Here is a 12,860-nt window from a genome sequence, read left to right as displayed (position 1 = left end):
AGAGAGATAGAGAGATAGAGAGATAGAGAGATAGAGAGATAGAGAGATAGAGAGATAGAGAGATAGAGAGATAGAGAGATAGAGAGATAGAGAGATATAGAGATATAGAGATATAGAGATATAGAGATATAGAGATATAGAGATATAGAGATATAGAGATATAGAGATATATAGATATATAGATATATAGATATATAGATATATAGATATATAGATATATAGATATATAGATATATAGATAGATAGAGATATAGAGATATAGAGATATAGAGATATAGAGATATAGAGATATATAGAGATAGAGATAGAGATAGAGATAGAGATAGAGATAGAGAGATATAGATAGAGATAGAGATAGAGATAGAGATAGAGATAGAGAGATAGAGATAGAGATAGAGATAGAGATAGAGATAGAGATAGAGATAGAGATAGAGATGATAGAGATAGAGATAGAGATAGAGATAGAGATAGAGATAGAGAGAGAGAGAGCAAGGAGGGGTGTGGGAGTGAGGGGTGGGGAAGTGAGGATGGGGGAGCAAGGAGAGAGCGAGAAGGGAGGGAGAGTCTGGAGGGGTGGGGAAATGGAAGGCAGCATGAGGGGAAGGGAAGGGCGATAAAACGCGCCAAAACAGTAACATTTTCTTTTTAACCGCTGGGTTCCATATAAAACTGGGTGGGAGCATTTAAAACCCATGCTATCTACCTGACAAAGACCTGCCTGCATGCATGCTCATACATGTTGTGACCTTTGCACCCCTCCGATCGGCTCACTTTCGATCTGATTCATAAATGTTGCACTCTGGGGAAGCTGTTTTAAAATCAAAAGCAAACCGTCAGTCCAAAATAGTCCTTGAAACAGAGGGAGGGGTAGGGGGTGGGGATGAGGAGGAGGGGTGGGAAAGTGAGGGTGAGTTGGGAGAGTGAGGGAAGGGAAGGATAGATGAGAGAGGGGAGGCAGAGAGGACAGAGGGGAGGCAGAGAGGACAGAGGGGAGGGAGAGGATGGAGGGGAGAGGATCAGAGAGAGAGAGAGGAGGGAGAGGGATGGGGGGGAATGAGGAGAGGGAGGAAGGGGAAAGAGTGTGTAAGGGGAGGGAATGATAAGGTAGGGAGAGTGATGCCTCACTAAATTTCGCTATGCACCCTGGGATTGGGGGGTGAGCCAGGAGAGGAGGAAATGGTGAGGGGAGATGGGTTTGGGAGGAGGTAGGCATGAGGGGAGGGGTTCTCGACTTGCGTTTGGCAGTTGGACTTGTGGAGAAAGGGGGGGAGGGGTAGTGCAGGATTGAACTAAATGGGGTACGTTAAAACAGCATGTTGAGAGCACCGGGAGATATCCATGGAGAGGGAGGTGAGAAGGGGTTTGGGAGGAGGATAGCATGAGAGGAGAGGAAGGGAATGCAGTGAAGGGGGAAGGAAGGGAATGCAGCAAGAAGGAAGGGAATGCAGCAAGAAGGAAAGGAATGCAGTGAGAGGGGAGGGAAGGGAATGCAGTGAGAGGGGAGGGAAGGCAGCAACAGGGGCTGGGGAGGCAGCGTGAGGGAAAGGGGTGGCAGCGTGAGGGAAAGGGGTGGAAGCATGAGGGAAAGGGATGGGAGCGTGAGGGAAAGGGGTGGGAGCGTGAGGGAAAGGGGTGGGAGCGTGAGGGAAAGGGGTGGCAGCGTGAGGGAAAGGGGTGGCAGCGTGAGGGAAAGGGGTGGCAGTGTGAGGGAAAGGGGTGGCAGTGTGAGGGATAGGAGGAGTCAGCATGGGGGGAGTCAGCATGAGTGGAAGGGAAGGCAGTGTGAGGGGAGGGGAAGGTGGTGTAAGGGCAAGGGAAAGAAGCATGAGAGGAGGGTAGAGTGTGTACCAGGGCATTACGAGAGAGATAAAACGCATGCAAATGGCAACATTTTCTTTTTAACCGCCATGTTCTACATAAAACTGTGTGGGAAATCTTTTCCTCTTCATGTTCTTCTTTACCTATAATAATGTATGTCTCATTCAATCCTGTCTGTCATATCGATTAGATTCAGAAAACGCTGATTATACACCACTTTTAAGCATCACAAAGCAGGTCACTCTACTTGCAACACAGGTGCAACAAGAATACGAAAAAGCAGCTGATGTATCAATCATTTATTCACACGATTTTTAAAGGGTGAAAGTGAATTTTTAGCCTTTTCTTTTTTAAGCAATTAAGCAAAGTTTGGTATTTCCATCAGTGAAGTGACAGGTCTTACTTCTGGTAGCTTTGAAGCGAACAACCAGGCAGCTTGGTGAGCACTCGCCGAGTGGCTTAAGCAGTCAAGCAAACACTCCAACAGAACGGCTGGCTTGGCAAATGACTACCAATCGGTCATAAAAATCTATGCACCTGGAAACACCCAAGCAATGTCTTCATTGGAGAAATGGACACTTTTTTAGGAGTTGGAACTGCTGCTAAGTTCAAATGTGGAGCTTCAATTTTAAAACTTGGTTTATTTTAAGAGATTCTCGAGGTTTTGGCAAATGCGGAAATGAAATAAAGCCACGAATGCTGGCGTCTCCCGGTGTTTATAAGTAATTGCAATGTACCCAGCAATTTGTAGCTATGATGAACAGGCATTCGATAATATGAGTGAGGAAAGTGAGAAAAAAAAAACTTTAAAACTTTATCATGAAGAAATTGTTGCGACCTGCTCCAACTCAAGGCATTGTTGAGCAGGCTGAACAAAATGGCGAATTAAACCCCAGCGAGGTAACCGAGGATACGCCTTAAGACACCATCGAGGACAAGGTGGCTGAGGATGCAACTAATAAATGATATAATTAAATAGAGCTACAAAAGGGGTGTTTTAATTAAACCAAACAAGCAATTTTTACTCGTGCACTCCCTTTGATTTCCCTTAGTATGCATGCGAAGTTTCAGGCTGATAGGTTTCATGGTTATGGAGTTACGGAGGAAACAAACACACACACACACACACACACACACACACACACACACACACACACACACACACACTTATTAGTAAATAAGATAAATGATTTTTTTTCTCATTACATCAAACAGCAATGATACAATGAAAAAAGTTCAAAGAGTGAATTGGAGTGTCAAGAGACAATGAGTTGTTCATCAAGTCATGCATTCCATGGAATGCCTGGGAAAAGCAGTTGCACCAAAGCATTTCATCACTAGGGTCATTGCACAGCGTCAAATGACATTATGCGAGAATTGGGGGCGCTGGGCTCTCGCAATGCAGAAAGTTTTGTGGGGCAATGAGTCCAGGTATATAATGGTTCAAGTCTTATCGTAGTTTTTTTAAGGGATGTGTTGGAATGCTAGTTTAGGGCACGACAACTTAAGCATGATTTTTAAACGTTTGGAGTATGTATTATGTGGAATGGCAGAACGTGGTTGCTGACATTTAAGTAATGGTCCAGCTTGTCATCAGGGCACAATGAGGTCTTCGATAATATTCAATTTTCATACACATCAGCTCGTTTTGGGTCACCATTAAGGTGTCCCATGAGGATTGGTCAGGTAGTGTACTTAAACAAAAATTGTGAGATTTTTGGCTTAGTTTTCCCACACATGTCCAACCCTTTTTCCTCATACAATATTTTCCCCCTTCCCCTTCCTCTCCTCCAAATAGTCCTCGTTTTATTTGTATCTTCTCCAACTTATCTTCTCTTTATTATATCGTCTTGTCCTCGCATTATCGTTTGAATGCTTATTCTACCCTCTCCCTCCCCAACCTTTCCCTTCCCAAGCCACCAGTTGTACAAGATCGCTTCTTTGTATTCAGATTTACTTATTTAACCAGAAGTCATTTCTGTTTCACTGTTGCTGTTACAACCCCTGGAATGAAGTTTTTCTTCCGTTGGATTATCGCCAAAGTGAAACTCATTGGCACCTGTCCATACTTTCCAACACTCACGAGTCAATTCAGGGTTCTCACAGGGTGACAGATGGTCGAGCTTACTGAGAAGACAGGCTTTTTCTGTTTGCCATATTTCTGTTACATCAAGCCATATTGGGAGCATTAGGCATGCATTAAAAGGAAGGTTCAAAACACTTTTAGCCTAACAACTCTTTGAGTCCCTCTCACAGAACCTATGTGCCTCCTATTGAGCCTCAATAATAAGTACCACGAATGGAATCCCAGGGAGCAATGTTCATGTGTCGTATTCAATGTTATGTGGAGGGGGGTCAAAATATTTTTAAATTAGGGAATGGTCCTGCAACAGAAAACTGCACAGGTATCAGTCCTTTTATATTTACCCAGAAACCACCACTGTGACAAATTTTTCTCCACAGTAAGTGAGTTTCCTGATACCATTGGAACAGAAGTCATGTTTTAGATCCTCGTGGAGGATCTCTCAGTCTTACTCACGTTGTTGTTCTTGTCGACTTTTTTGTTTCACAGCCAACAGTTTTCATCGAAACTTCCTGAAACTTTGCGTATATATGTAAAAATACCCTGCACAGACAGTAACCATCTCCGATTTTGAAAATTCCTCCTAGAAATAAAGTTATGATGTCAAAATATCTCCGCTAATGGGAATCGCCTAAAAAATTATCTCAAACTAGGCAAGCTTTTTGAATCCTGTTTGCGGGAATCGAACAGGGCATTAGCAGAGATGAATTAACGCACATATGATACATCACTATGACGTCATATCAATTTTTATGACGTCATTCCTATTTTTTGTTTCAGAACCCAGAGTTTTCATCAGATCTTCGTGAAACTTGACAGGTATATGCAGAAAGCCCACGCGCAGGCAGTAACCATCTCCGATTTTGGAAATTCTTCCTAGAAAAAAAGTTAACGTCATAATATCGCCGCAAATGGAAATCGCCTATACCATTATCTCCAAAACTAGTTTGTTTCACAGCCTACAGTTTTTATCGAAACTTCCTGAAACTTGGTATACATATGTACAAATAACCTGCGCAGACAGTAACCATCTCCGATTTTGAAAATTCCTCCTAGAAAAAAAGTTATGACGTCAAAATATGTCCGCTAATGGAAATCGCCAAAAAAATTATCTCCAAAACTAGTCAAGCTTTTTGAATTCTGTTTGCAGGAATCGAACAGGGCATGAGCAGAGATGAATTACCGTACATATGATACATCACTATGACGTCATAAAAATTGATATGACGTCATTCATATTTTTTGACATTTTTTTGTTTCACAACCCAGAGTTTTCATCGGATCTTCATGAAACTTGCCATGTATATGCAGAAAGCCCACGCGCAGGCAGTAACCATCTCCGATTTTGGAAATTCTTCCTAGAAAAAAAGTTGACGTCATAATATTGCCGCTAATGGAAGTCGCCTATACCATTATTTCTCAAACTAGGCAAGCTGTTTGAATTTTGTTTGCGGGAATTAAGCCGGGCATTAGCACAGCTAATTTATCGCAAACCTGATACATCACAATGACGTCATATTCGTTTTTATGACGTCATTATTAAGAGGACGAGGATGTTCGCTCATTCGAGCTTGTTAACTCAAACTTTTTGATAATGGGAAAGGCTTTTTGACTCAACTGACTATAATCGGGCTAGAGTACTTGTTTTGTGGTTATAGCAAGCCAAATTGTGTGGCACGGTCGTTTATGAATATCCCCAATGATTTATAGGCATCCCAAAAGTCACCTGGGCAAGTAACTTGAGAATCTTTTTTTTTATGAGTCGTCATTTGGGTTTCACACAATGGCTCATGGGAAAGTGCATTGTGGTGATCTCTACCATGCTGAAAATATAAGTCTCAGATATGATCAACAATGGGTATCCTACATCATTCCTCAGTCCTCATTTGCATGAGATGCACATGCAAGAATCAGGATATCGGGTACTAAAAATGCAATCACATGGGCTGCGAGGTTCTAGCTTACCACAGTCTCTGTTATAAAAATTTCCATTACCCCATTATTCTATATACAGACGAAATATATGAAATAGTAAGGCTTAAGTCACAGAGCACAACAATAGCTTACAGTACTTTCTCATGACATCATAGCACCTACTTTGGGTGGAACATGGATGACAACTCTAAATATTAAAACTAAAAAGTCAAAATAAACAGTTTAATAGCCACAGCCAGAAGTTCTGGTCATGCAGCAAATTGAGGGAAGGCTCAGATCTGAAAAGAGTAGGCCATTGTGTGCCAATTATCTGTCCACATTGCAAATATCCACCCCCTGGTCTACAGCACCGATTTCACTGCTCCCCAGTTGATTCAAGTCTCTAGCAACCATCGGAGTATAGCAAGTGATGCTGAACGACTAGCTCTATGGTTAAAAACTGCAGCATATCAAAGTGGGGTGTTCTTCACTCGAAAGCTGCTAATTCATCGCTGTAATGATTCTACATCAACCAAAAACATACCATTCTACACCTACTGAAGCGTGAACGTGTAGCCCAACGAGACCCACGACAAAAAGGTCTTCTTGTTTACTCTGTGTGCCATGCAATAATCTATTTTTTACAGGCAACCCTCGGTTGTGATAATCACTCTGATCGATGATGGAGTACAGAGATTAGTGCCTGTAATGGCAGTGATCAAGAAATCAGCAGGCTACCATGGCTCAGCGTCACCTCTATTGAGCAATAGATGGAGAAGAATAATTCAGGCCTGTGAGGTATTGACACGGATTCTTTGCAACTTGGTATCCAAGCAACATGAAAGATTGTTTTATGCATCAACGAATAAGGAATGAGAATGTAAAGCTGTACAAAAAAAGCCAAATTATCAACATCTTTGAAGCTGAGCTTTCTAATGATGAAATATCTGTGGTGCCTTTGGATTTGAACCTACACCTGATACCCAGATGATACATCCAAAGTGGAAAAATCTTCAAAAGCCTGGATGCTGCCCGAATTTCTCTGAATGTATGCCATATAAACCAGGGGGGGGGGTCATATGATTAAAGGTCTATTTGGCAGAGACCATTGCAGAATTAGCATATTCACAAAGGTGACACCCCCTTTGGCCTATCTTCACTATCCAATGAACCAGTCTGCAGGCTATCCAAAGTGCCACCACAAATGAACAATAAGCCAAGCCACTAGCTGGAGTCAAACAACTATGTAATTCGCCATGCAGATGAAGCAGTTTATGGAAACCCATCAGATAATGCTTCTGTTTGGAATGTCACAAGGGTGCTTATCAACCCAACTGTGAATACCACCATTAAGTGCTTATTAGAGAATGATAAATGTCAGGCAGAGGGTAGCACGTTGCTTGACCAACAGCTGGGTGACCGTAACCACTCCACAATTGTTAAATACTCACTGCCGCATGTGTCTGATTATGACTAAGTTTAAATTATTGACAGCATTTCTCATTGGAAATAAAAACAGGCACATCAATATGCTGCCAGACAAGGGGGAAAGTTTCCTTCAACTGTTCAGTACAGTCCTCAAATACTACAGATTGCTGTGGAAAGACAATGTGAGGAAAGACTGTTCGATACCGCAATCTGCGAGGAACCAGAGAATGGCTGGCATATAAATACGAGTCTCCTGAATAATGTACACAACGTGTAGCAGCAGATGGGCTCAACCTGGAATGAGAAGTTACCAACTGCTCAAATATTGCACCTTAGCTTATGTTTTCATCATGGTTGATACTTGGGGTGTTCAAGAAGTTCTGGCCACACCCTGTACAGTCAAAGCCACGTCCACCTCACCCATTCGTGTCGGGGGCGGAGACTCAAACCACCTGTTTTTTTTGCAATTACCATCAACAAAATTTCATTGTCAAGTTTTGAAATTTTCATGTTAAAATGGCAAAAATCGTTATCGACAGTAATTTATCGATCAACTGGATGCTATTCAAATAATACTTACCCTGCCTGCACAGTCTTGAGAAGGACTTGGTACAAGCCAACTCTTCGGTTTATTAAAGGTTTTTTTCTTTTTCTTTGATCCAATATGGTGCCAGACCAGTGACCGAAGATGTCACTTATATCAAACTATATTTCACATGGGTAGTTGATCAATTAGTTAAAGTTTTGCATTGATCGGTTAGCGGTTTCAACAATTGCAGAGAACTGATTGTTTTTTCATACTGACCAGATCAAGCGTTGCACTTGTAAAACTATGACGTCATCATGGAGGCACCGATGACGTCATCATTCACATATCTTATTCCGCATGAGGAGTACTTGCACATTTCAATTTTTCCCATGGAGCGATTTTGGAGATATGGAGGTGCAAAGTTTTTTGTTTTTTTCCAAGATGGCGCCTGTACCACGTGACCTATGATGTTGTAATTGTCATTATAAATTCCTACAGGAGGTGGCGCACCTGTGATCAAAAATTAGTGTCAATTGGACGAACAGTTGCAAAGAAAAAAAAAAATTCATTACTTATCGAATCAAGCGTTGTACTCATCGAATTATGAAGTCATAATGAAAAAAGCGATGACATCATTGTTAACACATCCTGTTCCCCATGGGGAGTTCTTGACAATGAGTAATGTGTAATTTTTTTCCATGGAGTGGTTTCAGAGATATAGAGGTGCAAAGTTTTTCGTTTTTTTCCAAGATGGTGCCTGTACCACATGACCGATGACGTCATAATTATGACGAAAATATTCTGCAGCAGGCGGCACACCTTTTCATTGGAACATGAGTATGTCTATTAATTAGGTACTGTTTGAACACGAGTACGTCTATTTCATATCATTGTACCGTGACGTCCATTAAATATGTATTCTTGGAATATACCTTTTAGATACTTTGACCATTTAGACCCCTTGGATATTAAGACCAATGTAGACATTTTAAGACCCTTTTGACCACTTTGGACGATTCAGACCCTTTAGACCTTAAATTACACCCTGCAAGACCCCTTTGACCTTTTAAGACTCTTTAGACACTTTAGAAGCTTTCGACCCCTATAGACCTTTTCAGTGTTTTCATAATGTTTTCATTTTTCTACACATTTTGACCTTTACACCTTCACACCTTCACACCTTATCAGACATTTGCCCTTTAGACCATTTCGAGCTTTCATTTGCAATTAATGACCTTTCATTTAGTACATCCTTCCATTAATTTGCCAAACAAAATACACCACACAAAACAAGACCTGGTGAGGGTCTGCAAACTCTGATGGCTTTCTTTGGCTCTTTCTAGTTACCTCCACCACCGAAGGTGAAATAAATTATGTTTTCACCCCTTTCTGTCTGTTTGTCTGTCTGTTTGTCTGTTTGTGTACAGGATATCTCAAAAAGTTGTGGACGGATCCAGATCCGGATCTGATAATTTTTGAAGTGATTCTTCACCATTGAGAGGTAGGGCGAAACCAATATATAGCACGATATCTCAAAAAGTTGTGAATGTATTCGGACGAAACTTGGTGGACAGGTTGGGTGTATCACAAGGACGAATTGTTTCGATTTTGGTGAAGATCTGAATCCAGATCTGGATACATGAATTGTTTAATTTTTAAAGTGATTCTTCACAATTGAGAGATAGGGCCAAAAACGATATCATACTGTATAGCACGATATTTCAAAAATGTATTGATTGGGCCTGATATGTTCTCATGGATCAGGCATTACGTGGCGGAGGTTTGCGCTCTACTGAGTATCCTTCTCGTTTTGATCTGTTCTTACATTGCTCTAGTGGCGAAATAAAATGCCCAGGGATGCCGAGGATAAAAGTGGGGTGGAGACACTCTGTTGGGTGGGAAAACAAAGCTTGCTTGGACCTCCCCCAACACACCCCCCCTTGGGCCATTCAAGGGAAGATGCTCGGAGAGACAGAAGTTGAGATTTTGGAAACTGAATATATGCTTCACGTCACCGTTTCGTCTACCCAATATGGCATAAATTCTCCATCATTTATTAAAAGCATACAAGATGAATTATACTGTACTATGCTTGACTGTATTTATTGTCAGTTCAGTCATTGGACCCATATTGGACATTCACATCGCTATCTCTCCTGCAGCATATTTTGTTAATCGTTACTCATCTAAATCCAATCAACGTATCAAAAACTGAACAGGCTAATTTAACATGCTGATAACTCGAATAGGCTCTGTTAACGATGTACAACGTGGAAACAACAAGATAATTACTGTTTGTTTTCTACTTGTAAGGTGCGTGTATGGTGCGGGTTCAAACGGCTCATGTATGATGAGCCCGGGGTCTTATCTTTATCTGTCTATCACCCTTGCTTATCTTGCTTCCAGGAATTATTGCGGCGTCTGTGTCTGTAGATTTATGGTAGTATGAATGACTATGGGGCTTGTGAGTTTAAGGGTGAGGTTATTTCTTTGTCACACCGATTTTGTTTTTCAAATGACTGTTAACTTGTAAATACGTGCATTTTGCTAAAAATGCCCATTCATTTCCAACCTGCCAAATTGTCTCTTTCTACATTGGTTAGACACTAGTGTGTAAATCGTGGGTGGGAGTTTTGCCCCACAGTTTCACTACGGTCATAGATTAGCCGATGATGCACTTACGGTTCCGCTCGGGCATTCATGATTTATTGGAGTGGGGCGTCGAGAGTACGGTGCCCTACCTGGGAGGTTTTATTTGCCGGAAAGGTAATGCAGGAATTAGACGCGAGGACCCTGCCTAAACTAATCGGCTCAGAGGGCATCCGTCCGTGGTTGCTTAACAACACATCATGCCACGGAGTTATCTGCGGCTCCTCGGCTTCAAGATCAAAGGTCGATAAGCGGGTCCAACTAGCCCCTCGGAACCCAGCCGGCAAACTTGTAACAAGATATCATCCTAGTGATGTTCCTTTACCAGCTCCACTGTTCCACCACACTTCTTCACTGCCACCCATCTACCCACCCCCTACACTCACTACATATAATTTGAGAATTAATTACTGTTGTGTTGATAGTTGGGCCAAATGCCCTCTTCCTTTGTCAAAATTACTTGCATCATTTCGACATGGCACAAATATATTCAAACGTGTCTTTCATAAAAGTGAATAAGAAAACTTCATAGAAATCAAATCACAGATTGAAACCAGAGAATGCTGAAATGTGAAAAGACATCTGGAATGAAAGACTTGCTGGATACGCGGAATCTTATGGAATGCGGGGAATGAGTAATTACTCTGCAACAACACTGACCATCACTGCCGTTCAACAGCCCGAGGTTGGAGCAGCCTGGTTGGAGAAGACCATTGGCAGGTCCAAATGAAAGTCCATGATCTGAAGCCAGGATAGTTGTGAGGGGTCCTCTTGGCAAGCAAGCTGGAGTTGGTGAAGCTTCAGTTGAAATATTTGATGGAATAGGTGTCTCACCCTGCGGTTTTGGGAAAAATGGGAATGTCAAGTCAAGAAAATAGCTGAGAATTCTGTTGCAGTGAAATCTCCATATAAAAATGATCTAAGGCTCGTGGGGGAGCTTGTACATGCACTGTAGGACACACATTTAGGAGATGTCATTGTATTGTTACAAACATTTTACATTTTAAACTGCAATAAGTAACTGAAGATTCTCAGAAAATGTGATCTCAGTTATACTTTAATGTGTGTCAAAATATAATAATTTGACCTGCAGATAGCTCATTCAAATATGATAATCCATGGAGCCGCACGCATACGGTCTGCGCAGCAGTTTCATTCAATACATAGCAGTGTTTTCATGAAATAAGCCGGTCAACCTTATATGCTGATCAATATATCGGGAATTTGGTCAAGATATCCACCCGAATGTTGTCGTTCAGGGTTAATTTACCTGAAGACCTTTGACAGACATAAAGGATAGCCAGCTTAATGTGCTCTCTAAAAAGAAATGTACTGAATAAGTAACGCATGATTAGTATAGACTACTTACCCGAGGTGGGCCCGAAGGTGAGAGCGACCAGGGGCCATGGTGAGTTGATTGCGGAGCACGGTAAGGGATAGATCTCAAGTCAGGGTCGACCGGACTTTTACCAGAAAGCTCACTGATCTCAGCAGCAAGTAGGTCCATTCTGTCGTCCCCATTCACTGCCCTACAATAGCAAGGGTTTCATTTCAAGTCATGGTGATCACATACATGATGTACGTAGACGTTATTACATGCCTGGTATCCATGGTTTTACTATACACATGTCAGGTACAGAGCTACCGTGTACATACGGCCTGTGGCTGCTGGTTGCCTCATTTTCTGGGGGCGCTGCCGTGCCACTGATGCAGTGCCCCCCTTTACCAGTACACCGTGCTCATTTCGCCGATCTTAGAAGGATGACAGGCTGTTAACCCCACCTGGTGTTAAATCAACGTTTTCCTTCCAAAATATAATATAAATTGTTATAACCATCATGTCCTTCCCGACACTTTCAAAAGCAAGCCCATCAGACTATATTAAGAGGAAATGGATTAAAGATTAAGAGGAGCATTCAAAAAGTTCTCGGAACTAGATAACCACGATAGTCCAAGAAACGCCAACGATTCTTAAGATAGAAGTGGATTTTTTTTCTTCTTCTGTACAAGGGTCGAGGCTCATGATGCAGTTGAACTAACAATGGCAAGGTGGAAAAACACAATTGGAGACAATGAATAATAGGCCAGGGGCCAGTGGGACCTACCTTGCACCCCCCCCCCCCCATCCTCGCGCCAATTTTTCATTGATACCACAGTGTTCATATATATCCCAAATATCAGAAAAAAGATGTTCCCAGAAAAATAACTCATTTGCACTATGCTTTATTAAGCTGTTTCTATCCTTGCATGTAATTAAGCTATCCAAACATTATTCTACATCTCTGACAACAAAGGAAGTATGTTCACTCTATTCCTTGACCCTCCAAACATACGTGTAGATTCCTCATTTACAAATTTCCATGTACCAGAAGTTGAGATATTTATGAAAATGAGAATTTCCATAATGGCGGATCCTAATTAGCATATCAATGCATTTAA

The 12,860-nt window shown here is 41.7% G+C and overlaps 1 protein-coding gene across 2 annotated transcripts in view; it reads right to left on the bottom strand.

The window, feature by feature from the left end:
* The window catches only part of LOC147020403 (uncharacterized), a 112,046-nt gene that overhangs the window by 65,955 nt on the left and 33,231 nt on the right, over window positions 1-12,860 (bottom strand). For both annotated transcript variants that reach the window (XM_085895724.1, XM_085895725.1), the window contains exons 2-3: window positions 11,791-11,950; window positions 11,082-11,256 (exon numbers count right to left, since the gene is read on the bottom strand). In XM_085895724.1, the coding sequence (XP_085751850.1) occupies window positions 11,082-11,256; window positions 11,791-11,928 (313 nt within the window). In that variant the 5' untranslated portion in view covers window positions 11,929-11,950. The remainder of the gene's footprint in view (window positions 1-11,081; window positions 11,257-11,790; window positions 11,951-12,860) is intronic.

Source organism: Eptatretus burgeri, chromosome 9 (assembly GCF_056783735.1).
Source record: "Eptatretus burgeri isolate ZD-2024b chromosome 9, Ebu_testis_v1, whole genome shotgun sequence".
Taxonomy (NCBI): domain Eukaryota; kingdom Metazoa; phylum Chordata; class Myxini; order Myxiniformes; family Myxinidae; genus Eptatretus; species Eptatretus burgeri.
Note: the sequence above shows the minus strand (reverse complement) of the source record. Positions and strands in the feature narration are given on the sequence as shown.